Source organism: Rhinatrema bivittatum, chromosome 6, assembly GCF_901001135.1.
Source record: "Rhinatrema bivittatum chromosome 6, aRhiBiv1.1, whole genome shotgun sequence".
Taxonomy (NCBI): Eukaryota; Metazoa; Chordata; class Amphibia; order Gymnophiona; family Rhinatrematidae; genus Rhinatrema; species Rhinatrema bivittatum.
The window spans coordinates 265,838,046-265,864,815 of record NC_042620.1 but is presented as its reverse complement, the minus strand read 5'-3'; the positions used below and the strand labels follow the sequence as shown (position 1 = coordinate 265,864,815).

The window sequence follows — 26,770 nt, the reverse complement described above, 5'->3', positions numbered from 1 at the left end:
GTAAAGTTGAGTAGGTAGTTGGTTTAAAAGAGCTATATCTGTGGGTTTAAGCCATGTTTCTGTGATTGCACAGATATCTGGGTTTACTTCTATAAGGTAATCATTTAAGATGTGAGTTTTTTTCGAAAGCGATTGTGCGTTGAAAAGTGTTAGGGATAGAAGAGAAAGGCCCAGGAATTGAGTGATAGGTGAAATCATAATTGGAATTAGCCTTTGTTGACGGTTGTAATGTTGTGGTAGAGGTTTAGTTTGATGATTGCGTTGTTTCCTGATGATAGGAATGGAGTATGAACCATGGCAAAAATGGTGATGTAAGGGGATTGGGAAACCAGTTAGCATGTTGGTTGTTGATGTTGACTCAGCTGACTTGACTCTTGTTACCTATGTAAACCTAAAGTTTTGAGGGTGAAACGCTGAGATCTTTACAAGATATGAAAGGAGAATGACGTGGCCAATGAAGCAGGTTCTGTTCTCAGGGGCTGCACAAAGGGTGGTCCGAGTGATGGATGCTGGAGGTTGAGGTTGAGAGAGGACCGAGTGAAGTAAGCTGGAGTTTGAGTGTAGTCCGAATGATGGATGGTAGAGATTGAGTGCGGTTCGAGTGAAGTAAGCTGGAGTTTGAGTGTAGTCCGAATGATGGATGGTAGAGATTGAGTGCGGTTCGAGTGAAGGAAGCTGGAGGTTGAGTGTAGTCCGAGTGATGGATGATAGAGATAGAGTGTAGTCCGAGTGATGGATGATAGAGATAGAGTGTAGTCCGAGTGAAGAAGCTGGAGGTTGAGTGCGGTCCGAGTGATGGATGATAGAGATTGAGTGCGGTTCGAGTGAAGGAAGCTGGAGGTTGAGTGTAGTCCGAGTGATGGATGATAGAGATAGAGTGTAGTCCGAGTGAAGAAGCTGGAGGTTGAGTGTAGTCCTATTGATGGATGCTGGAGGTTTGTTTGTTTATGGGTATCTGAAAGAGGAATGTGACGCAGAGAGGGTCCCTGGTCAAAAGGAGGGCGGGTGCATTTGCTTTGTAGTCGAGAGATTAGCAGCCGAAGGAGGGGATGGCTGAGGTTGAAGTCAGGAGATGAATATCCTTCTTACTTTTACCTTTTTTTTTTTTTTTTTCTATTATCTACTTCTTCTTGAGACTCAGAGGCTGCACGAAGGGGCGCCTGCAGGTCTTAAAATTTAAACCTCCCTCTCCGCTGCTAATTGGATGTCCCCTGGGTGGTGGGCGGGTCCCAGAGCCGCGAGGGTGGGCGGCACGGCTGGCTGGAGGCGAGATCGGTGTCTGGGCTCGCCGGGGGAAGGAGAGACAAGGAGGCCTTACCCCGACGGGTCTGGGCGCCGATCGCGCAGGCCTTCACTCCCTCGGAGCACAGCAGCAACGGTGGCGATAGTGTCAGCGGAGGTCCGGGACAGTCTGAAGCGGCGCCTGCAGGTCTTAAAATTTAAACCTCCCTCTCCGCTGCTAATTGGATGTCCCCTGGGTGGTGGGCGGGTCCCAGAGCCGCGAGGGTGGGCGGCGCGGCTGGCTGGAGGCGAGATCGGTGTCTGGGCTCGCCGGGGGAAGGAGAGACAAGGAGGCCTTACCCCGACGGGTCTGGGCGCCGATCGCGCAGGCCTTCACTCCCTCGGAGCACAGCAGCAACGGTGGCGATAGTGTCAGCGGAGGTCCGGGACAGTCTGAAGCGGCGCCTGCAGGTCTTAAAATTTAAACCTCCCTCTCCGCTGCTAATTGGATGTCCCCTGGGTGGTGGGCGGGTCCCAGAGCCGCGAGGGTGGGCGGCGCGGCTGGCTGGAGGCGAGATCGGTGTCTGGGCTCGCCGGGGGAAGGAGAGACAAGGAGGCCTTACCCCGACGGGTCTGGGTGCCGATCGCGCAGGCCTTCACTCCCTCGGAGCACAGCAGCAACGGTGGCGATAGTGTCAGCGGAGGTCCGGGACAGTCTGAAGCGGCGCCTGCAGGTCTTAAAATTTAAACCTCCCTCTCCGCTGCTAATTGGATGTCCCCTGGGTGGTGGGCGGGTCCCAGAGCCGCGAGGGTGGGCGGCGCGGCTGGCTGGAGGCGAGATCGGTGTCTGGGCTCGCCGGGGGAAGGAGAGACAAGGAGGCCTTACCCCGACGGGTCTGGGCGCCGATCGCGCAGGCCTTCACTCCCTCGGAGCACAGCAGCAACGGTGGCGATAGTGTCAGCGGAGGTCCGGGACAGTCTGGTGGCGCTATTGGGTGCGAAACCGGCAGCGATCGCACCGCGACGGTGCGATCGCTGCCGGCTAGCGCAGGCCCGCCCCCCGTTTCGGCCCCCCGCCCCTCATTTCCTAAAGTATCGCAGGCTTGCGATACTTTAGAAAATGACCCCCTTAGTCAAGTAAGGGAACAGGTAATATCAATAGCAGGACCGAAGGTTTGGAATACACTACCAATGCAATTAAGATTACAAGTAGATAAGAAGAAATTTAAAGCAGAGCTCAAAACATGGCTTTTTAAATGCACTCATACAGAAAACGAGTAACAGGAACACATGCAGGCATAACCCTTGCTTTTTTTTATTGTCATATCTTTTAATTCTTATTTTGATATTAATATTGAAGTCTAATGTTTTATGTGTTCTTAGCAACTGCTGTTAGGAATAGTAAGTAATGCAGTATGTTTTAGATCTTAATTTCTATTTTAACAGCTAAACGATATAATTTCTGTACTCGTCTTTTAAAATTATTTTAGCTGTTATTACTATTTATTGAACGTATTATTGTATTTCTCTATTTTATTCGATTGTAAACCATTGTGAAGGCTGTGCCGATGTGACGGTATATAAAAACCGTAAACCATAAAGTAGTTAGAGTGGCCCTGGGTGTGGCTGTTTCTTAAGTGCCGCGCACCTCATCAATAGAATAAAGAAGTTTTTTTCATAATCTAAAAAAAAATACAAAAACAAACCAATAAACAACTATGGCACTTAAGGAAACCGCTAAACAATGTACACAGCACAGGACAAATGTAAAGTTTTAACATTTAATATTTGTTGCTGGTTCTTCAATCAAGTGTCTGACTGCATATTCTGAAGAGAAATAGACATTTATGGAATATGTGATGGATGAAGAAATATATTGATCCCCCTGAGGAAGCCAATCTTGGTGAAACAGCAGGGTCCGTTGTCAGGATATATAGAAGATTCCCTAAGGAATAAATAAAGAAACCTGTAGGGTGTATTGACAGTTATCTTATGGGATATACCGGTATATAAAAACCTGTTTAGTGCATAGCTGAGTCACATGTCGGGCGTGTTTTATTAATAAGTATGGATGCTTTTAAGTGACAGTGAGCATGGTATAATGAGTATGCTTGTCAGGATCATTGTTATTAATGGTTAAAAAAAATTGTATATTGATAAAGGTATTTAAATGTATTGTGGATATCTGTGATATTTTACATTTTTATATTTTTTCAGATATGTAAATGTAAATAAAGTAATTGTGCTTGTCTAAATTTGCTAAAAGTATGAATTCCTATAAGTATTCACAATCAATTGTTTCATTAGGATTCGACTGTAAACCCTGATTTATAATTGTTCCTTAGGTTACCCAGATTAGGGAGTTTTTTTCCTGTACTATTCTGTTTTTTATATATGATGGAGGAATTTTGTAGTTATACTAAACAAGCAGCATCATCAATTTTATCCGGATTTTCCCTGTTTGATCAGGGTGAAGTGGTTAGTAATACACAGGATTGGGACAGTTATGTTAAAATTAAGAATAAAATCATCAGAATGGAATTACACACCACATCTTCAGCAGAATATTGCCGCATTAAGTGCATTCCTAGAGAATTTTTAAAGAACCACTATTGTTTAGTGATCAGGTTGATTTTGTCAACAAATGGAATGGGGGTTTGAATAAATGTTGCCATGACTTAATGTTGTTCATGTTGTAGTTGAAATACTGTGGTAGTCAGATAGTGGACCCCTGGGCCAGGCTGCAAGGAGTGACTCTTATGGCAGACCGGGAGGCGGAGTCGAATGCCTAGCAGGGCTTCACCCGGGACCCAGAATCCCCCCGGGAGGGGCCCGTAGGGACCCAGGCCCTTGGGACCTAGGCTGAGCAGGGAAAGTCCAGAGGCTGGTCTGAGGGAGTCAGACAGATAGCTAGGAGTGAGCAGGCCCCGGATCGGGTAAAGGTTGAGAAAGAGCAACAGAGTCCAGCAGCGATCCGAGGCAGGGCCAACGATCCGTGGACAAAGGTCAGGAGCAGACCATCGAATGGGCAGAGTTCTGTAGCAAGCCGGGATCTGGGCCGGCAGCAGGCAGGCAGGCGAAGTGTTGAAGCAAACCGGGATCGAGGCAGGCAGCAGACAGGCAGGCAAAGCGCTGAAGCAGGCCGGGGTCGAGGCAGGCGGCAGGCAGGCAGACAGAGTACTGAAGCAAACCGGGATCGAGGCAGGCAACAGGCAGGCAGAGCACTGAAGCAAACCGGGGTCGAGGCAGGCGTCAGTCAGGCAGGCAGAGTACTGAAGCAAACCGGGGTCGAGAACCAGGAAGTCAAACAAGAAAGTCACTGAAGCAGGTACAGGAACGGAAGGCAACTAGTATTCAGAGAACCTCGTTGCAAGGCGTTTAGTAGGAGACTGGACGCCGGTTAAATGCGGTCCGTGGCATGACGTCAGCAGAAGGGGCCGTCCCAAACTTCCGGGTGCTGGGCGCACATAAGGGCCTTCCTCACGCGCGCGAAGCAAAAAAGAGAGGCGGAGCTTCTGGCGGCCTGGACGGCGTTCTCCACGTGATGAGGCCACAGCCCGGTGGCCCACTGGACTGGGACCCCGGCGCGGCCCTCCGCGGTCCGAGATGAAGGTAAGCGGACCCGACCCCGAACATGGGGGAGGCGGTCGGGACCGCAACAGTACCCCCCCCCTTTACGCCCCCTCTTCAATGGACCAGGTTTCCCTGGGTGGTCAAGGTGGAACTGTCGGAGGAGGGTTTTGTCCAAGATGTTGCGGGCAGGTTCCCAGGTATTGTCTTCATCTCCGCAGCCTTCCCAGGCTAAGAGGTACTCCCATCTCCGATTGAAGAACCGTACGTCGACAACCTCCCGTACTTGGTATGTGGGATCCTCAGCCACGGGGGTGGCAGGAGTGTCTGGAGGCTTGCGATGGAAACGGGAGAGGACCAGTGGCTTCAGCAGAGAGACATGGAAGACGTCGTGGATTCGTAGGGAGGATGGTAACCGCAATCGGTAGGAGACCAACCCCACTCTTTCGGCGATCCGGAAGGGCCCGCAAAACTTGGGTGCAAACCTCCTAGAAGGCATCCTCAAATGAATGTTCCGGGTACTGAGCCAGACACGATCCCCGGGGAGGTACACTGGAGCAGGTCGCCTGTGCCGGTCGGCACACCGCTTGGCAGACGCGGCAGAAGCAGCTAGTTTGTCTTGAGTAACCTGCCATAGGTTCTGAAGTTGCTGAGTGGAGAGCTGCGCTGCGGGTGAGGAACTGAGTGTGGCAATGGGTAACGGAGGCTTGAGCTGTTTTCCATATACCACCTGAAAGGGCGAGGTTCCGGTGGCAGCATGGCTCTGGTTGTTGTAGGCGAACTCAGCCCAGGGCAGGAGCTCGGTCCAATTATCCTGTTTTTCGTGAAGGCGCGCAGGAAGGTTTTCAAAGAGCGGTTCTTTCTCTCCAATTGCCCATTACTCTGCGGATGAAAGGCTGTGGAAAAGATGAGCTGGACCTTGAAGCACTTACAGAGAGCCCTCCAGTATCGGGCAGTAAACTGTGGTCCCCAGTCGGAGACGATGTCCTGGGGAAGCCCATGAATACGGAATATGTGCTGCGCGAATAGAAGTGCCAGTTCCGGTGCCGAGGGTAGCTTAGGTAATGGCACGAAGTGGACCATTTTAGAAAAACGGTCCACAGTGACCCAGATTACCGTTTTCCCTTGAGATGGCGGCAAGTCGACCATGAAATCCGTAGGCTTCTAAATGGCAAATGCAATTTCATGTGGAAAAGTGCAAAGAAATACAGAAATCCCAACTACAAGTACACAACGCTAGGTTCCATGTTAGAAGTCATCATCTAGGAAAAGGACCTCAGAGTCCTTGTGGGCAATACCTTGAAATCTGGCTCAGTGTGCGACAGCAGTCACAAAGGCAAATAGAATGTTAGGAATTGTTTGGAAAGGAACAGAGAACAGAACTGAGAATATCATAATGCCCTAGTATAGATCCATGGGGCGATTGCACCTTGAGTTCTGTGTGCAGTTCTGGTTGCCCCATCTTAAAAGAAAAAAGACACAACGGACATAGAAAAGGTGCAGAGAAGGGTGACAAAAATGATCAAGGGGGTGGAAAAGCTCCCTTATGAAGAAAGGCTAACAGATTAGGAATCTTTACTTTAGAAAGGAGAGGGGACATGATTGTATTTTTATAAAATCATGAGTAAGGTGGAAAAGGTATATAGGGAACAGTTATTTATTTACACTTTCAAACAACTGTAGGACTAGGGGATAGTTTAAGAAACTAGCAACAGGCTGATTTAAAGCAAATCATAGGAAATATTTTTTCACTCAGTACTCAGTGCATAATCAGGCTGTGGAATCTGCTGCTGGAGGACGTGGTCAAGGCAACTAGCTTAGTGGGGTTCAAAAGAGGACTGGACAAGTTCCTGAAGGAAAAATCCATAAATCATTTTAGCTTGGGAAAGTGAGTGCTTATCCCTGGGAGTGGGGGCACTTGGGCTCGATGGACCTTGGTCTGACCCAGCCTGGCACTTCTTATGTTCTTCTGCTGGTTTTACCAGCCTTCATCCGGCCATTCATCCTCTTTATATGCATTGCCTTCCCAAATACACTGCTAGTGACCGGATGTACCCAACAGCCTGCTTATTTGCTCTGCTGCTTTTCATTTTTCATTTCATTTCTAAATCACTTGCTTTTTTGTTCTAATTTATTTTAATCCTTGAATTTTCATACCTTTATATTTTGGCCTTATCTCAAGCAGTAAAAACTCCCTCCCAAGCCCCTTCTTCAGCTATAACTTGTGCCCTTACGGGGTTTTCTATGTGTAAGACTTTGATTTTGTGCATTCTCATTAGACATTACAAAGCTGATTGCAAATAAAAATAGTTACATTATTTTCAGACAGAGTAGTATATTAAAATCAACAAAAACAACAACCCTCAACCTCCCCAGCATTTCTATTACCTGTTCAGCTCTAGTAATAGATCGGTGATCATTTGGCAGCCCCAACTATCATATAATCATCCTAAAATCAGTCCAATCCAACCAAAAAAAAACAAAAACAACTTTCTTACCAGATCTCTTAATTATCCATCCTAATACCAGCGTACACTGAATGACTCAATTAATATTAAGGAAACAAGTGAGTCAGGAAAAAGGCTTGTACAAAAAGTCATGTTTTCATCATTTTGCAAAAGAAAAAATAATGAGACTTGCTCCAGAAGTCAAACAGTAACAAGTTCCATAGAGAGAGTGCATAGCAACTAAAAGCAGTACTAGTGTGAGGCTCACATGGGGGCTGTAATGAAAATCTTCTCTTCAGCTGTCTGTGCAAGTGTGATGCCTGCATGGAGCTTTGATGGTGAGCAGTATTGCAACACCTCCACTTATTAAGATTCACAATGGCAGGAACAGCTAAGCAGGAACAGATTCCTCAAACTAAACACACACTAAAAGCAAATAAAAATCAGAAGAATGAAGCATCTTTCTGACTTTAACCATCAACCAAATTCTCTAACTTGGGAGTTGTAAATAGTGATCTTTACCATCAGCACGACTTGGGCAGTATGCGATGTGGTGAGCTATTTCCTTTCTCTGCTCAGTACACTCATGAAACAGCCTCTCTGATCCCAAATGTGTGGCTCCCACCAACCCTTCCTCCTATGGAGTGCTGATGCTTTACTCAGGCTACATGTTTAATCAGCACAGTAATAGCTTCCGCTGGGAATTGCAAGGCAATGCACTTGTGGCAAGAGTTTAATCTCGTATCCGCCAACAGCATGAAACTGTGCTTGAGATGTGCCGTAATTAGCCAACAAGACTGTCCCTTAGAACTGCATCTGAACGGACTGTGATAAAATCCTAGGCCCCAAATACATCAGCCTATGGCTTGAAATAAAGGGGCCCGGCTTTGGTTTCCTCTGGTAATTCCTTGTTTATATAAAAATAAAACAAAAGAAAAAATAAATGCTGTGGGGAGAAAGGACTAGGTTAATGCACCAGTTTAGGATATAGTGCTTAATTATTATCTCAGATACAGAGGCTAATCCTCTAATCAGTGTCATAAGCTGAAAGAAAAAAAAATACTCTTCTGTTTTGTTCTACGACAAGAGACTCCTCAGTCTGAAGAGCTATAACTCGGAAGAATGATGCAGAAACCTGAACAATGCTTGCTGGATGTGCCCTCGGCTCGTACAGTCAGAGTGACAGAATGAAGAGAGAAGCTGTTTGCAGTCGCAAGTCCCTGATGTTCTACGGAAGGAGGCATGTTTTAAACTAGCATTTAAAAAGCTTCTAAAAACGTTCCTGTTCAGGGGAGGCATTTAATCTGAGCTGTAGTTGAGTTGGAAGCAAAGAAGATTTAGAATTCCACTTAAGTTACGCTGCTGATAATGGTTAACATTTTTTGAACATTTAATTGCTTCCACTTTCAAGCAGCTCTGTGAATATGCTTGACTTAGTATATTTGGGAACGGTTTTATGTAAGCCGCTTAGGATTTTGAATACTAGGAATTTAATAAATAAATGCCATGCCCGCATGTGATTCCCGAGTTGCTACAAATCACAGGAATAACGTTACCCAAGCTACTCCTGCGGGAATTCTGTGCACTGCGTAATTTGCACAGAATTTTCAGATTTTGCACAGGTTTTGGCAATACAGGTTGTTGTTCAGGACATAGAGGGAAGAGAGATCCATCCTGTCATGCAACCACAGCCTGAGGGATGCGGCATCAGTGTCGGCAGGGGACGGCTCAGGCTGGAAGGGAAGGGTGTCGGCATCAGCAGGCCCGGGCAGAAAGGAAGCAGGGTCAGCGTCTCACTCTACAGCAAGAAGGAAAGAAGCAGCAGGAGTGCGGGGTGGAAAGGAAAGGATGTCAGGATCTCACCCCGCATGAGTGATGGACCTGCACAAGCAGGAAAGAAGTAGCAGTCAAAGCATTAGCCAGCACAGGGACAGCTTCAACCCACAGCAGTGAGGTTTAGTTGGGGAAGGAGTGGAGGGGATCGATCTGGGGGGAGGGCGTTGTGGGGTGGAATTGTGGGGGGACGGAGTAAAAGGGGTGGCCTTTTGATCTGCTCTTAAAGATATCTAGCTATGGATAGGCACATCCACTTACATACCTTTCCCAGCAGACAGGTACATGTACAAATGTTCAAAGGCATGCCCAATTCTTTCCTGCTGCTATTTGTAAACCTGTAGTGTTTGCTAGAAGAGAGGGGCAGTTGCGTGGCCTGTGTTCTCTCTGATTCCTGTCCTAGTGACACCATGTTGGAAGTAGGGCTTGCGTTACATTATCTTCCACAAACATACGCATTAAACTTTCCGAACGGAACCTCTGAACTAAGTTTCTAAATTTTGTCGCTACCTTCTCACCAGTATAAGATTACCATATAACTATCCTCAAACAGTGCTGGAATATATATTTTAGTCTGGCTTGTCAGCTCTTCAGAAGTTTCAAGATAACTTGCTTATTACCAGAGTCTTACTCTATAAACTAGTTCATTGTTGCAAATTCAGTTTAAGCTATTGCAGTTGATATTAAACTAATACATCAGTGTACATTTGTGTAAAGTTTTGAATGAAGTATGCATTGCACTGGCATGGCTTCACATATGTCTGCAAGTAATTATGTGTAAGGGAGTGTACAGAAAACTCCTTCAGACTACCTTAAAGGACTGGGCACAGTTGTCTCGCCCTAACATCCTTAAGGTTGAAATCCACAGGGAATCATGGTTGAATGGAAGAGCCCTTCACCAGAGTATAAGACTTAAGGGCCTAGAAGGGTCAAGTGGGCTCTGGGAAACAGAGACCCAATGTATGAGAAGACCTGCTACATTTACGGTTTGAGATTGAAATTAAGTTAAGACCTGCTATGTTTAAGTTTAGGAGATGCTCCAGCTTGGGGTAATCAAGGAGTCTAACAGTAATTGGTCCTCACCCATAGTATTTGTAGAAGCATAAGGTTCTGTAAGACTTTTAAAAGTTCAATGAGGTCTCAAAAATCTACGCCTATCTAATGCCACAAGTGGATGAACTGATTGAGTTTTTGGGATCAGCCTAGTTCATATCTACCCTTGACCTTACCAAAAGCTATTGGGAGGTGTCTCTCAAGCCCTTGATGAAAGAGAAGACTGCATTCTCGATGCCAAGTGGACTACTACAGTTTACCGTACTCCCTTTTGGTCTTCATGGCCCCCCCCCCCCCCCCTCCACATTTCAACGATTGGTTGACTGCCTGCTCCACCCACATCAAGGATACGCAGCCACCTAGTTAGATGACATCATGGTCTACAGTCCTATTAGAAGACAGATCTTAGCCAACTCCAGGCCATCCTAACCATTCTTACAAAAGCAGGGCTAACAGCTAACCCTAAGAAGTGCTTGCTGGGAGAGGAAGAGTTCCACTATTTTGGCTATACCCTGGGGAAGGACAAGGACCATCCACAGACCAGGAAGATCGAGGCAATTACCTAAGTGCCAGTCCCGCAATCAAAAGCAAAAGTGAGAGTATTTCTAGGCTTTACAGGATATTACAGCAGATTTATTCTCAACTACTCTGAAAAGGCGGAACCTCTCACAAGGCTTTTGGTAAAGAAAGCACCAGAGAAGGTTCAGTGGTCAGAGGAAGCAGAGAAGTCCTTCAGGGCAGTGAAGGAGGTGATATGCTATGAACCAGTCCTGATAAGCTTGGACTTCACCAATCCCTTCACGGTGCAGACCAATGCCTCAGACATCAGCTTGAGAGCCATCTTAGTCCAGGAGAAGGATGGCCACAAACATCCTATGGCATACATTAGCTGGAAGCTGATGCCATGCGAGAGGTGTTACTCAACAGTTGAGAAGGAGGCCTTGGCAGTCAAGTGGGCCTCAGAGGCCTTGCACTATTACCTGCTGGGATGACAGTTTACGCTCATAACAGACCATCAACCACTCCTATGGATGAAAAGGAACAAAGAATCCAATGCAAGGGTAATGAGATTGGTCCTATCCCTACAGCCCTTCAACTATAAGATTCAACATGGGGCAGAAAGGGAGAATACCCATGCGGATTTCCTGACAAGAGAGGTGTCCTTTGTACAAGTCATCCCAACAAGGCTCAGCTGAGGGGGAAGGTATGTGAGGGAGTATACAGAAAACTCCCTCAAACTACCTTAAAGGACCAGGCACAGCTGAATCACCCGATCCTCCTTGCGGTTGAGACCCACAGGGAATCCTGGGGGAAGGGAGGAGCCTTTCACCAGAGTATAAGACCTCAGGACCTAGAAACGTTAAGCAGGCCCCAGAGAACAGACAGAGATCCACCATATGAAAAGTCTTGCTACATTTAGGGTTTGAGAGTGACATTAAGTTAAGATCTGCTATGTTTAAGTTTGGGATTTGCCTGAAGTCAGGGTAAGCTGGCTGCCTTTTTGTTATTTGTGAGAGATCTGAACTTCAAGATAAGCTGACTAATTTGTTTTGTTTTGCTGTGCACATCACTCTGTTTCACTATAAATAATCTTCAATTAAGGAACAGCCAGAACTGCCTCCTTTTTCCTCTGGCTGTTTCCAAGTCACCTCCACTCGAGTTATCACAATATGAAAGACATGAACACAAAATCACTATCCATACTTAGGTATAAATTAGAGGAATACAACTGTGAATAAAATTAGGGCTTCTGATCCTAGGGGTATATGAATTGCAAATTTAGGAGTTTATCTTTCAGGAAATTAGGTGTATTTAGTGGGTACTAAAAATAGAGGTTAAATGCAAGTGGAACATTTTAGGTGAATTCAATTTAATAAGGTGATTATCAATGTATCTTAACATATTTACATGCTGTGTTGCATGGTGTGTGTATGTGATTGGATAAATGTGTGAGGGGATGTGTATGTGGCTGAGGGGAATGGGGGTAAGCTTATGGGGTTTGGAGGTGGCAGGGTGTGCATGTGTGTGTGACTTGAGGGAGCGCCAGGATTAGGGTGGTTGAAGGAAGTGGAAGTGGAAGTGGCGTTATAGGGGTGTGGGAAGTAGGGATGGCACACTGTTTATGACTGATGGCAGGCTATGTGTGTGTGTGGTTTCAGGGCTGGTGGCAGGCGGTGATCTTCTCTGTCTCGCACATTTACACAGGTTCATTGTCTCACATACTCCCTCTCTCATACACTCGCCCACGCTCTCTTTCACACACACAAACATACACAGGCTCTCACACACGCGCACACACACAGATACAAACACATACAATGGGCCAGATTTTAAAAGCCCTGCGCGCCGGCACGCCTATTTTGATAGGCCGCCGGCGCGCGCACAGTCCCGGGACGCACGTAAGCCCCGAGGCTTCGTAAAAGGGGCGGGGGAGGGGGCGGTTCGGGGCGGGTCCAGGGGCATGGCGCTGGCCCGGGGGCGTGGCTGAGGCCTCCGGACCAGCCCCCGGGTTGGGTAATGGCGCGCCAGCAGCCCGCTGGTGCGCGCAGATTTACACCTGCTTCCGGCAGGCGTAAATCTGCCAACAAAGGTGGGGGGGGGTTTAGATAGGGCCGGGGGGGTGGGTTAGGTAGGGGAAGGGAGGGGAAGGTGAGGGGAGGCGGAGGGAACAGGCAGCGTGCGCCGGGCTCGGCGCGCGCAGGTTGCACAAATGTGCACCCCCTTGTGCGCGCCGACCCCGGATTTTATAAGATACGCGCGGCTATGCGCGTATCTTATAAAATCCAGCGTACTTTTGTTCGCACCTGGTGCGCGAACAAAAGTACGCGCGCGCATAATTTTATAAAATCTACCCCACAATGTGTGCGCGTGTGAGAGCCTGTGTGTCACAACTAGGCTCTTGCATACACACGTAGGCTCACAGATACATGCACAAACACACAGACGCATACTGGCTCTCACACACACAGGCTTTTACATGCATATGCACACATATACCGGCTCACACACACAGGTTATCACAGGCTCGCACTCAGACTCACACACACACACAAACTCTCAGACCTCCCTCTCTCTTCATACCATGGTGGGATGGGGTTCATCATGGCTTTCCTGGGCCTCTCTTCAGGCAATGGTGGGATGGATCTCTTTGGCTCAACTCCAATGACATCATCCGGCCATTGCAGGATGCTCTTCTTAACTACAGCGGCTGAAGATGTTGTCAGATTACCTCCCCAGTAGCCCTATTTTTGGGGTTTTCTCAGTTAAAACTGAAAAGCTCAATTTCCCCATTGGGGATATTTTATAAGGCTTTTTTGGTTTTAACAGAAAATCAAAAGCTCTAAATATAATTGTCCTAGAGCTTTGAACTCTAAGCTGGAGATTTTTCAGGAATTTGATTTAAAATTCACATATATTGCATTTTCCGGATTTAAAATGCATAACATGGAAAAGTGGACATAACAATAGAGGTTATCAGCTCAGTACTGGACTATGTACTGTCTGCATAAGGTCTCAGGAGCTAAATCAGGGAAAACTCTGTACTCTTATCCTGTGAGATGTCAAGAACCAAACAGAGTGAGGCCTGTAACCATAGCACCCTGTGCCCTAATCCTACAGTGAATCTGGAACTAGGCTATATAAACCTGTTTCCTGATCCTATGATCAAAGATGGTGATCCTTTCAGCCACAGCACACCGTATCTTCATCCTGTAATGACGTTACAGGAATTAAATAAGATGAAGCCTTCGACCAGACCATCCTTTGGGCCTGATCCTATGAGGTCTCAGGAGCTGAGCAGGGTTAGGCCTTTAGCTATACCACATACAAACTAACTCTGGAGGCTTTTAAGAGGAAGATTTAGTGAGAAGAAAAGAGAAGCTGTTTTAATTTCCCGTTGAAATCCCACTGTAGAAAGAATTCAGTGGAAAACAAATGCCAACTTTCTACCCCAAAAAAGGATATCTGAAGGCCTTATAATACAATATTCTCTATGTATAATTTATTTTTACTGACCCACTAAAATACTTCATAATAATCTCCAAAGTGTCACTTTTTTCCTGGAACCAATATGGCAGCAAAAATGGTATTGGATGAAAAGAAGATAATTTTTTCCTAAATAGGGATAGGTGCCAAATCAGCCATCTCTCTGGGTTTTGATCCTATGAGATCTCAAGAGGTAAGTGAAGTCGGGCTTTGCTAGTACTTAGATAATTGGCACCGGGCTCTATAGTAAGGATTTGTTTCTGTCAGAATGAAATAGGACATGCTGTTAACATTTCCAATTTAATTCTGTTTCATTTGAGCAACAAATGTTGAGTTTTGTTTCCTGCCTTCCCCTCTCCTGTGACTAAACTTGCACGAAAAATACCCCCCACCTTACCCTATATCTGGGATCCAAATGGGACAGGAGTGATTCCCGGACGCTCCTTCCCTGCTGGTGCTGAACTCCAAAATGGCACTGGCCTCAAGCCAGCAGGTGACATTTTGAAGTACGGCGTCCTCAGGGGAGGGGCAACTGGGGATCAGTCCTGCCCTATTTCGACCACAGCTAGATGGTATCACACTGGGAAGGTCCAAGGGGGTGGGAGAGAGGACAGGGTGCGCGTCCGGACCAGACACCACTGTTTATCTGTTTTGGTTTTATTTTGATTTAAAGAAAGACAACAACATGAAATAAACTATGAACTCAAACAAAATATGCAGGGGGCGGGGGGGAGAACCTGAAACAATCTGCTCAGGACAGCAAAAGTTAAATGTAGCGGAATATACATTAAAAAAAAAAAAGAAAAGAAAAAACAAACAAAATTTGTCAGCACACGCCCCTACTCTACAGTGTTGGTAGCGCAACTTCTCCAAGTCAGTACTGACCCGGTGTCGCAGCATGGGGGTTATAGGTACTCTTCCTTCCGAGGCTGAGCTGTTACTAATCCAGTGCCAGGGAGCACTTTCTCCTGTGAACCTGTACTTGATGTTAGGGTGCTGCTCTCTGCTTGCTGAGTGAGAAGCGCTTTAGATGCATTATCACTTACCTTTAGGGATTCTGATATCCCAGCTCAGGTTCTTTGCCTGCAGTCGATGGCAGGCAACATGCCGTAGCTGGGCTCGTTCCAACTCCGAAAGACTCTGTAGGGGAACTGGCTGCAGCCTCACGCTCTGCCCAAACATTGGGAGCCAGGTGTAGTTACCCTATAGCACAGAAACAGTGCAAAAATCACCATTAGCATATGTGACGGTAGCTTTGCAACCTCACTGAATTTCCTCTATTTCCAGCTCCTTCAGGAATTTTTGGCATTTTCTCCACATTTAGCCCTTCCCTCTTTTTGGGTTGGGTCTGGCTCTTTTATATACTGAGTGAGCATGCTCAAAGCAAGCTTTTGAGGATAGGCTGGGAGAAGAAGCTCTCATCTTGAGGAATTCGGAGTTGAACTGGAGTTCCTGATAGGCCTCACAGCTCACCAAGCAATCTGAGAAGAATTGGAAAATCTGAGATTTTTTTTGTGGATTTTGACCAGTTTCCTAACAATTAGCTCAGTACACCCTTGTTGGAAAGGGTTGGATTTTCCAGTGGTTTGCCCTGCATTCAGTTAACACTGGGGACAGAACTTGCTGGCTTGGAAGACGTTTTGATAGCTCTTTTTGCTGTTTTTCTCACAATCCAGTGGGGGCACTGAGAGGAGAGGATCACCTTGCTGGTGGCTGAAGAAAATTGGAAAGTACTGCTTTGGGAAATTCTAGAACTTAAAAGTTTTGGGGAGAATTAACTATTGGGGTAAATTCTTTAATATGTTTGTGTGTCTGTATTAAATAGAGACAGAAGCAGGCAAAAGTCCGTAGTGTCTGTGCTTGTATTAAATAGCTAGGGGGAAGCAGACAAAAGCCAGCAGCTTGTATGTTTGTATTAAATAGCTAGTCAGAAACAGGCAAAAGCCAGGAGTTTGTGTGTTTGTATTTCCCTCCCTTTCACACCTCTCCCACCGACCCCTAGCTCACCCTGTGCTTTACAGTAGACACTTTCAATTTAAAAAAAAATGAATCAGCCTTTTAACTTAAACTCAGGATTGCCCCAGGTCTTATCAAGATTGTAATCATCCCCTTTTAGGACACTACCAGATAAATAGTAAATACACTAATACATTTAAAGGACTCATAAGTAGGAACTGAACAAAATTAAGATGAAGGCAGCAGTCCAGCAGAAAGAGGAGGGCCTTCCAATCTTTTGAATCGAGTGTCACATGTATGATTTTTTACCCGCCGTTGAGAGGTTGTATGTGTGCACCCTGGGCAAAGAGCTCCTGTCTCTCAGAGAACAAGTCCAATCGCTGGAAGCTAGAGTGGCAGACCTGGAGGAGCTGAGACAGACAGAGAGGTATATAGATGAGACCTTCAGGGACATAGTAGCCAAGTCCCAACTCCAGTCTGGCAGTCCTGGTGCTGCCTTAGAGGAGGAAGGTCTTCTGGTTGAAGAGCATCAATCTGGTGCAGCAGGAAATGATCCTGTAGCAAGATCTTCTCTCCAGGTGATGCATTATCCTGTTTTCCATTTTTACTATATTCTAGAGCTGTAGTTTGTTTATTCACTGAGTCTATATTTTTATGTATTTTATTTTTATGCTTGTCTCGTTTGTTGTCCGCTTAGAGCTGTGGTTAGGTGGCATATAAATCTGTAACTAAAATAAAATAAATAAAAATAAAGTAGTAGTAGAGAGGCAGACAAGGACCTTCAGTGACTTCCAAGAACACTACAACTAATCCATACTAATAAAAATGATAAACCCAGAGATTGAACAAATGGGCCTGTAAGTGCTTTGGCAGTCAGGAAAAAAAGATAAAGTGGACAATTGAAAAGAGACCAACTCTCGTCACAGCTCTTTTCTATTTAAACAAGCTTTCATTTTAAATTTAGAAATCTCCCAAAAGTCAGTGACACGCTTCAGGTTTTTTTCTCCTGCCCTCTGACCCATATCAAGAATGGAAAACCCACATCAAAGACATCTTGCTTCCCTACGGGCCCCTCTATGAATTGCTTCTCACTAGGCCCTCTCACTAAATATAATATACAATGCTCATATTTATGAATGTAAGGCCCTGTGGGGTTTCTTGTGCAGCAATGTATCCCTGTAAAACAGACATACCAAGGAGAGTAACTGTTTACTGACTGATCTATTTACTGTTTGATATCTTGCCAGGTACTTGTGACTTGGATTGGCCACTGTTGAAATAGGATACTGGGCTTGATGGATCCTCGCTCTGATCCAATATAGCAAGTTCTTATGTTCTTATATTCCTCAGCACCACCACTGGAGTTATTGATGTAGAAGATTCCCTGTTTCTTTTTTTTATATATATAATGTTTTATTTTTGAAATTTTACACTTGAATTCTAAATAAGAGACAAAATGAATATCATTCCATAAGTAAACAGAAAAGGAAAATAATAATAATTATCTCTATATCCAAGTTCTCTACATGAGGATTCATAATTCTACTTCAGGAAACATCACAAATAGTTAGAAAGACAGGATTTCGGGGATCATACCTATTCGCAACGGATAACAATGCTAGACTTTTATACTCAATCTAGGGCAATGGGAGAAGAAGCAAAATTAGTAGCAGATGGAGCTTTATCAGACAAAAAAACTGAGAGTCGTGCCTGTAGGAAAAAAATAGAAGACACATTCCGGTACTTAATGATACATTTACACAGTACCCTAGGTCTTAATAATAAAAAATTGCTTTCTTTTCTTTTGGGTTTGCCTCGCCAAGTCTGGATAAATACAAACTTTATAATCCAGAAATGTGTCCAATCTGTGGCGGAAAAACATTTTCAATATCCATTCTCGATCGGATTCCAATAGGAAGGTAACAATTAGTGTAGCTGGTGAAATCAAGTCCTTTTGAGTAGTCTCCAACATGTTCGATAGATCCATCTGGGGAGTTTCAATTGGTAATAGAACTTGAAATCCCTTTTAATCTGACGAAGCTTTCTTAAAGGGTGGAATGTAATAAGCTCTTGAGACCAAGGGGAGAGTTTGTTCTGAAATTTTAAGAACCTCTAATAGATATCTTCTCCACATGTCCTTAGGAAGGACTGTAGGGTCTTTAGGGAAATTAAGAATACGCAGATTCTTCCCCCACACTTGATTTTCTAGCTGCTCCAATCTATTGGTTTGAATCTGATTTTCTCTAATCATGGATTGTTGGACTGCAGATACACTTCCAATTTCCAACTTGAGATTCACACAAGAATTTTTATTCAAGGAAACTCCACTTTCCACGGTTTTCAGGCAATTATCTAACATATTCAGAGAGGAAATCACTGGATTAAATTGCTTAAAGATATTATGATTCAAAGTCTGTATCATCTCCCAAATAGATTCTAGGGTGATAGAAACAGGTCTTACCAATTCCGGCAACAGTATTTCGGGTACTCTATCTTCTACTTCCAGCTGCTGAGATCAGAGGAGCTACCATTGTCCACAGAATCCCGGGGGACTTCAAGAGGCACCGGAACAATTCCTGGTTTAATCACTGCTCCTAGACTTTAGCAGCAGAGGGTACTGCTCCGCCGAGCGATTGAGCTGCTCTGGCCTCCGCGGGATTTACCAGGGCCAACTGTTGCTACGGGGAAAATGATGTCAAGAATTCAGGGAGGGAGCTGGGTTCTACTTCCTCCCGACTCACCTCGAGTGAACCGTCTCCCGGATTAAAGGATCCCCAGTGCACATGGACATCCTTTGGGCCCACGACTCTAGATAAAGATGGTAGAGGCAATTCGTCTCGCTCCCTGGCACGATGCTTCCTGCCAGAGTGAGGCATATTCAATACAGTCCAGGTCCCAGGAGGAACACCTCAAGCACGTCTCACACCGTCGACCATCTTGGATCCTCCAAAGATTCCCTGTTTCTGTATTTAGGCCCCTGTCCATTGGGGATTACCTTCTCTGCTTTGGGGAGCCTGAGGTAACTCTCCCAAAATGAAGAAATAAATCTCAGTTGGATCATGGGTTGGGAGAAACCAAACTGCAAGGCCAAACTGGGCACAGGGCACACATACCATGACTTAAAAAAAGCAATCCACATCCAAATTGTGCTCCAAAGAGAAAAGATAGTTTATTAAAGTATCTTCACTTACTGTAGAAAAGAGTACAGCTTTCAGCTTCACAGCAAATCTAGTAAGCCCTTTCGTTCAGCCTCCCAGACAGCCTCAAACAATTTATGTTACAGTCTATATATACGACCCTTCAGCCTATACTAGGCCACACGGTTTAAATTCTCTTCTCAAACGCAGCAAATCTCAATGTACTCACTTTAGATTTGGGAAGGCTGAAAGCTACTCACTTCCCCTTGCTGCAGGAGGAAACGGGAGACTTTCAACCCTGTTTCCAGGATCCAACTGTACACGGGGTTATCTTTATGGTCCCAGCTGGTCCCGTCACATTTCTTTCCTTTCCAGTACTTTTAACTCTTAAATACCATTTCCAGATGCTTCACTGTTGAGTGTCTCTGCCAGACTCTCTCCTCTTTTCCCCTTGGAACCCGGTTCCATCTGCTGCCTCCTCATCACATGGTGACTCTGGAGGAGCCCCCACCCTTGCTCTCAGCAGGGTTATATTTCCTTTTCAAAACTCAGCCCCTAGGAGCTGAACTAGTCATTCTGTCAAGAGATTCAGAACTACCTCTTGACACCAGATAACCATTTGCTAGCTGGAATCTTCCCTGCTCATTCGCACTCTCTAGGATTTCCCATAGGGGGAAATCACATTAGCTACAAAATACTCTCTGCACATTACACTCTACAATTGTCTCTGTGGCACACAGGGGCCACATTTAGTAAGAGACCTCTAGAGTTCAGAGAGTGGAGTGCGGGAGAGATATCTAGAAAGGATGTATATTTTATCCTCCTTCCTGCATAACATCTGTTGGCCTGACCTCTTTTGTTCCAGCTTTTCTGGGTTTAAATTACTACAGCCAGCTAAGACTTCCCTGCCTTCCAACATCAAGGGGGCCTGGAAAGGTTTTCTTAAGTCCTTTTACTATCAGGTGGTGTTTGCTTCAAAGGGAAGACGTTACCTAGTCCTTGAACTAAAGTCTTAGCCTACTTGAGTTGCCTGATCTTTGGAGGGAGGAGCCCTGTGGAGCTTTTGTGAAGTGAAAGGAGTGCCTTAGGGAGCAGAAAGTTTGCCAAGCGGTTTTGGGAGCCTGAAGCTGCCCTTCCTGATTTGCCCCATCCAAGCCATTCAGTGCCGAACCAGCAGAAACCCAGGAAGAAAATGGGGACCCTTTCAGTTCCATTGGTATAAGAGTTCTGCCACCCCACCCAGTCACTGCACCCAGGAAGATCCAAGCTTAAGGAGAAGATAAGGAGTAACTGCCACCCTGACATCTGGAGGAGGATGACATAAGAGAACAGCTTTCTTCTCGTTACAGGAGTAAAAGTTGTAGGGTTGACCCTAGGGAAGGAGATCTCTTTCAGCTCTTAAAGGGGGGGAAGTAACTTAAGCAAGAAAAAGAGGGGATCTCAGAAACCAGGTACCAGCTCCCACATTTGAGATCTTTCTGCAAATGCAACTCACAGTGATGTATTATGCCACTTCTTTATGCTGAAAACAACTCTTCACGGGATTTCAAATACTAACAGTGAATAGACTTTTATTTGGATCAACAACAGAGAATAGTTAAACTCTTTGGGCCTCAAAGTTATGGCTCCTCCCTCCACCTCCATTCAGAGAACCCTATGGTATGGTGGGGATAGAGAGTCTGGACCACACCATAGTGCACTATCTTCCCAAAGGCAGGAGATTACATGAAAAATGTTTCAATAAAACAAAAAGACCTATAGATTGAGAATCTTTCTATACTTTTGTGGCAACCTCTTTTGGGTTGACCCTATTTATGCTGGGTTGACGTGTACAAAACCATCTGGTGGGGGAGACCCTGCCATCCTCATGTCTTGCCTGGTTAAAAAATATGTTAAATAGTTATCATGTAGTACCATGAAATGACCACTGGAAGGCACCGTAGGCAAATGAGTCATGATGTAAATTGTTTAATGTACTTTTTGGGGAAAAGAGGGAAGGTTTCCTTAACAATTTGGGACTCTCTTATTGGTGGATTCTAGAGAGCGGGCAGTTTAAAAGAGAGCGATTTTGATGGGTTTTTGCCCTTTCTTCCACCCTCTCCCATTTAGGGTGGGGATCAGGGACTTCCAGCCATGTAATCAGAGTATCCAGCCTGCAGGCTGGAAGGTTCAGGGATGCTCCAAGTGAGTGGAACTCTGCAGGGGCTCTTTCCCTCAAGAGGAGAAGCTCAAGGCCAAGAAGAATTGGAAAGGATTCTGTTCAGCCTCTCCCTCCACCTCTCCTCCCCAACCACCTGGCATCATCAACTTCCTTTTCCTTCCACATCTCCTCCCCACTCTCTGGCATCATCATTACCTTTTCTCTCCCTCCACCTCTCCTCCCCACTTGCAGGCATCATTGTTACTTTCCTCCTCTTTCTCCCTCTCCCTTTCCCTCCACCCCTCCTCCCCACCTCCCCACCCCCTGTCATCATCATCATTACCTCTCTCCCTCCACCTCTCCCCCCATGCCCTTGCATCATCACCTTCCTCCACCTCTTCCCCATCCTCTTGCATTATCATTACCTATCCTCTCCCTCCATCCCTCTCCTTCACCCCCTGGCACCATCACCTTCCCTCTTCCTCCAACTCCTAGCATAATCACTTTCTCTTCCCTCCCCTCTTCCTTCACCCTCTTTCCTCCTCTATCCAGAAATCACCTTTTCTTCCCTTTCCTTTTACTTCCTGGCATCACCTTCCCTTTCTCTCAATCCCCTGGAATCATCATTACATTCCCATCCCTTGGCATCATCATCATCACCGTCCCTCTCCCCCAACCCTTGGCATTATCATCAACTTCCCTCTCCTTCTATACCCTGGCATAATCAACTTCTCTTCCCTCCTCTCTCCCTCCACCCCTCTGACATATTCTCCACTCCCTGGCATCACCTGCCCTCTTTCTCTCACTCCCTGGTATCATTATCACTTTCCCTCTCCCTACTCCCCTCTCCCCCCTTCCCATGGCATCATCACCTTCCCTTTCCTTCCCTCTTCCCCCACACCCTGTGGCACATTCAGTTGTCCCTTCTCCACTCCCACCCAATGTCCTGAATAGAAGCTTGTGAGCAGCGCTTATCTAGTGCTGCTGCTTCTTCCTCCTCCACCAGCTTCCTCTGCAATCGGAACTGCATGAGGACCAGCAGATCTGGGAAGGTTACAGGTCCCCTTGGAGTTTATATCGCAGAGGAAAAGCCAGCAGCCGCAAAGTAAGTGCTGCTCTCTGACCCACCTGCTGGTAGGAGGACATCCTGCAGGCCAAGAGTGAAAGAGAAAATGAAGTCCGCAGCTGCAGCACACACTGGTTGGGAAACACTGTGATAAGTAGCACAGGTCCCAGTACAGATCCTTGTGGTACCCCCCACTAATGACCTTTCTCCTTTTGGAAAAATGACCATATAATCCTACTTTGTTTCCCAGCTTTTAACAAGTTACAAATCCACAAGGGCATGCTGCTTCCTATCCCATTTTCCTATCTCTATCTCTTATGGGGGACCTTGTCAAGTGCCTTCTGAAAATCCAGTGGTTAGAGCAGCGGGCATCGACCCAGGGAAACCAGGGTTCAAATCCTGCTGTTGCTTCTTGTGACCTTGGGCAAGTCACTTTAACCTCCGTTGCCTCAGGTACAAAATTAGATTGCAAGCCCCCTGGGTACAGGGAAATACCTGTAGCACCTGAATGTAATCCGCTTTGATGTGCACTTTGAAGTGCTGAAAAATGGAATATAAAAATATAAATATAAATAAATATATAAACTGGCTCATCTTTATCTCCATGTTTATTTACACCTTCAAAAACAAATCTATGAGAATAGTCAGGCTAAACTTCCCTTTGCTAAAATCATGTTGTCTTTTCCCCATTAAGCCATGTCTTTATATATAGCCAGTGATTCTGTTTTTAAGAATGGCTTCTACCAGTTATTCTTTACAACAGAAACTGCATGGGGCCCTGTAGTCTTGCCAGATCTGCTGGCCCCGTGCAGCTCCAATTGCACAGGAAGCTGACAGAGGGGGGAAGAAACAGCACTAGGCAAGCAGTGCTCTCAGACTTCTATTTGTATTTCAGGACATGGGGCGGGGAGGAAAGGGCAGAGAAGGGACAGCTGAATGTGCCATGGGGTGTGGGGGAAGAGGGAATGGAAGAGAAAGGCACCAACATCAGACCCACCAGTCTATAGTTTCTCAGATCATCTTCAAGTCATCTGGAATTGCAGCCTTATTTAGCAAGTCTTGGGCCTGGCAAAGGTCTGAAGATGGTGATAGCAATACAAAAAAATAAATACCATGCAAGGTCTATAAACCAGCATATTCTTACAGACCCCTTGTGGCCTGCCCCTCACCCAGGTTTCCTTGGTAACAGGAAGCCAGTATGGGATAGAGGGGGTGGGCCTGGTGCAGGGCCTGTGAGTGTGCACCAGCTCCCAGACCCACGCTGATTTTCCTCGTTATTGCTGCCTCATGGATCTCCACCGCCTCTGCGTCTTTCCAGGCTAGGTTCAAAGACCTCATGGGGCCTCTTGTGGCATGGGAGCTCAGGGCAATTTCCATGCTTCTCCACCCCCACAACTGAGCCTGCATATAGCTGGTCCTTAAGAGAAACTGTAGCTACAAATCCATAGATGCAATGAGGAAAAACCAAGACTGGCTCATCCTGCCTTGGTGACATAGAGCAGGATGAAAGGGAGAGGGAGAAGGAGGAAAGTAACAATGATGCCTGCAAGTGGGGAGGAGAGGTGGAGGGAGAGAAAAGGTAATGATGATGCCAGAGGGTGGGGAGGAGATGTGGAAGGAAAAGGAAGTTGATGATGCCAGGGGGTTGGGGAGGAGAGGTGGAGGGAGAGGCTGAACAGAATCCTTTCCAATTCTTCTTGGCCTTGAGATTCTCCTCTTGAGGGAAAGAGCCCCTGCAGAGTTCCACTCACTTGGAGCATCCCTGAACCTTCCAGCCTGCAGGCTGGATACTCTGATTACATGGCTGGAGGTCCCTGATCCCCCACCCTAAATGGGAGAGGGCGGAAGAAAAGTCAAAAACCCATCAAAATCTCTCTCTTTTAAACTGCCCACTCACTAGAATCCACCAATAAGAGAGTCCCAAATTGTTAAGGAAACCTTCCCTCTTTTCCCCCAAAAGTACATTAAACAATTTACATCATGACTCATTTGCCTACAGTGCCTTCCAGTGGTCATTTCATGGTACTACATGATAACTATTTAACATATTTTTTAACCAGGCAAGTCATGAGGATGGCTGGGTCTCCCCCACCAGATGGTTTTGTACACGTCAACCCAGCATAAATAGGGTCAACCCAAAAGAGGTTGCCACAAAAGTATAGAAAGATTCTCAATCTATAGGTCTTTTTGTTTTATTGAAACATTTTTCATATAATCTCCTGCCTTTGGGAAGATAGTGCACTACGGGGTGGTCCAAACTCTCTATCCCCACCATACCACAGGGTTCTCTGAATGGAGGTGAAGGGAGGAGCCATAACTTTGAGGCCCAAAGAGTTTAACTATTCTCTGTTGTTGATCCAAATAAAAGTCTATTCACTGTTAGTTTTTGAAATCCCGTGAAGAGTTGTTTTCAGCATAAAAAAGTGGCATAATACATCACTGTGAGTTGCATTTGCAGAAAGATCTCAAATGTGGGAGCTGGTACCTGGTTTCTGAGATCCCCTCTTTTTCTTGCTTAAGTTACTTCCCCCCCTTTAAGAGCTGAAAGAGATCTCCTTCCCTAGAGTCAACCCTACAACCTCTACTCCTGTAACGAGAAGAAAGCTGTTCTCTTATGTCATCCTCCTCCAGATGTCAGGGTGGCATTTACTCCTTGACTTTTCCTTAAGCTTGGATCTTCCTGGGTGCAAGCACTGGGTGGGGTGGCAGAACTCTTATACCAGTGGAACTGAAAGGGTCCCCATTTTCTTCCTGGGTTTCTGCTGGTTCGGCACTGAATGGCTTGGATGGGGCAAATCAGGAAGGGCAGCTTCAGGCTCCCAAAACCGCTTGGCAAACTTTCTGCTCCCTAAGGCACTCCTTTCACTTCACAAAAGCTCCACAGGGCTCCTCCCTCCAAAGATCAGGCAACTCAAGTAGACTAAGACTTTAGTTCAAGGGCTAGGTAACCCATGGCTCGGGAGCCAGATATGGCTCTTTTGATGGCTGCATCTGGCTCGCAGACAAATCTTTAATAAAAACGTAAAAATCTAACAAAATCCCCCACCCTCTTGACGCCCCCCAAGACCTCCAAAATTAATTTACTACAACCCCCACCCTCCTGACCCCCCCAAGACCTGCCAAAAGACCCTGGTGGTCCAGCGGGGGTCCAGGAGCGGTCCGGGAGCGATCTCCTGGACTTGGGCTGTCGGCTGCCAGTAGTCAAAATGGCGCCGACGGCCCTTTGCCCTCACTATGTCACTGGGGTAGACCAAAGGCGACGGTAGCCCCTGTGACGTAGTAAGGGCAAAGGGCCGTCTGCTGCCAGTAATCAAAATGGGGGGGGCCGAAAAAAAGTTCCCTCCAAGGCCGCTCTGATTACGGAGCGGCCTTGGAGGGAACGGGGAAAGTCATCGGGGCTGCACCCCCTTGCATGCGCTGACCCTGGATTTTATAACATGCACGCAGCAACACGCGCATGTTATAAAATCGGGTGTACATTTGTGTGCGCCAGGTAGCGCACACAAATGTACCCCGCATGCGTAATATTTCAAATCGGCCCCATAGTGAATTACAGTAATACAAGTTACTCAAAATCAAAGCTTGATTTTATCAATATAATTCTTTAAAGATCTAATCATTTACAATTGATAAAGTGAGGATTTCACTACTTGCCTGTGATTGAAGGGCAGGATCAAAAATTATGTCCAGATCATGGCCTTCATGCAGCATTGGGATATTCGTATGTTACATTTACATGCATAACTCCTTTGAAAATTACCTCCACAGAATGTACATTGCATTTTTGTATAAACTCCAGTGATGACTTTTTCATACAATTTTTAAACAAAAGTCTTATTTTGTGCTGCTTAAAATGTTGAACAATGATATGAGATATGATTAAACTTTAAGCAGAGATTTTAAAAAAATGCTATTTATAAACTTTAGTGAAGATCACTGCAATTTATGAGTGTCCATTTATAGAAACTGTATTAAAAATAATAAAAAAATAGATTTATTGTCATTGAATATACATATTTTGAGCCATCCACAGTGAGTGAGTTGTGTTTAGTTTTGGTAGATTCAATTGGGGTTTTTTTAATTTGGTTTCATTTTGTATTTATTACTCAGCCATTCATCCCAATTTGTCTCAATGTAATACATTAAATCTATTGGAATATATGGTCTGCATCAGAAACAGATCCTGAGCACAGCAGTTAAGGCAAAGTCATACTCCACCATGCTGATTTTCTGGGCAATCTCAGCAAACTGCCAACTCTGGAGTTTCCCACTCAACCCTGATCGATATTCTGACAAATTTCCGGTAGGCTGTGATGCTGCCGTGGAAACCTTACATTTAGAGGAGTCCGCTCCATTTCATTCT

At 45.8% G+C, this 26,770-nt stretch overlaps 1 protein-coding gene across 2 annotated transcripts in view; it reads right to left on the bottom strand.

The window, feature by feature from the left end:
- LOC115094260 (rho GTPase-activating protein 6-like) overlaps window positions 1-26,770 on the bottom strand; it is a 340,951-nt gene that overhangs the window by 248,071 nt on the left and 66,110 nt on the right. For both annotated transcript variants that reach the window (XM_029607121.1, XM_029607122.1), the window contains exon 2: window positions 15,155-15,311. In XM_029607121.1, coding sequence (XP_029462981.1) covers window positions 15,155-15,290 — 136 coding nt within the window. In that variant the 5' untranslated portion in view covers window positions 15,291-15,311. The remainder of the gene's footprint in view (window positions 1-15,154; window positions 15,312-26,770) is intronic.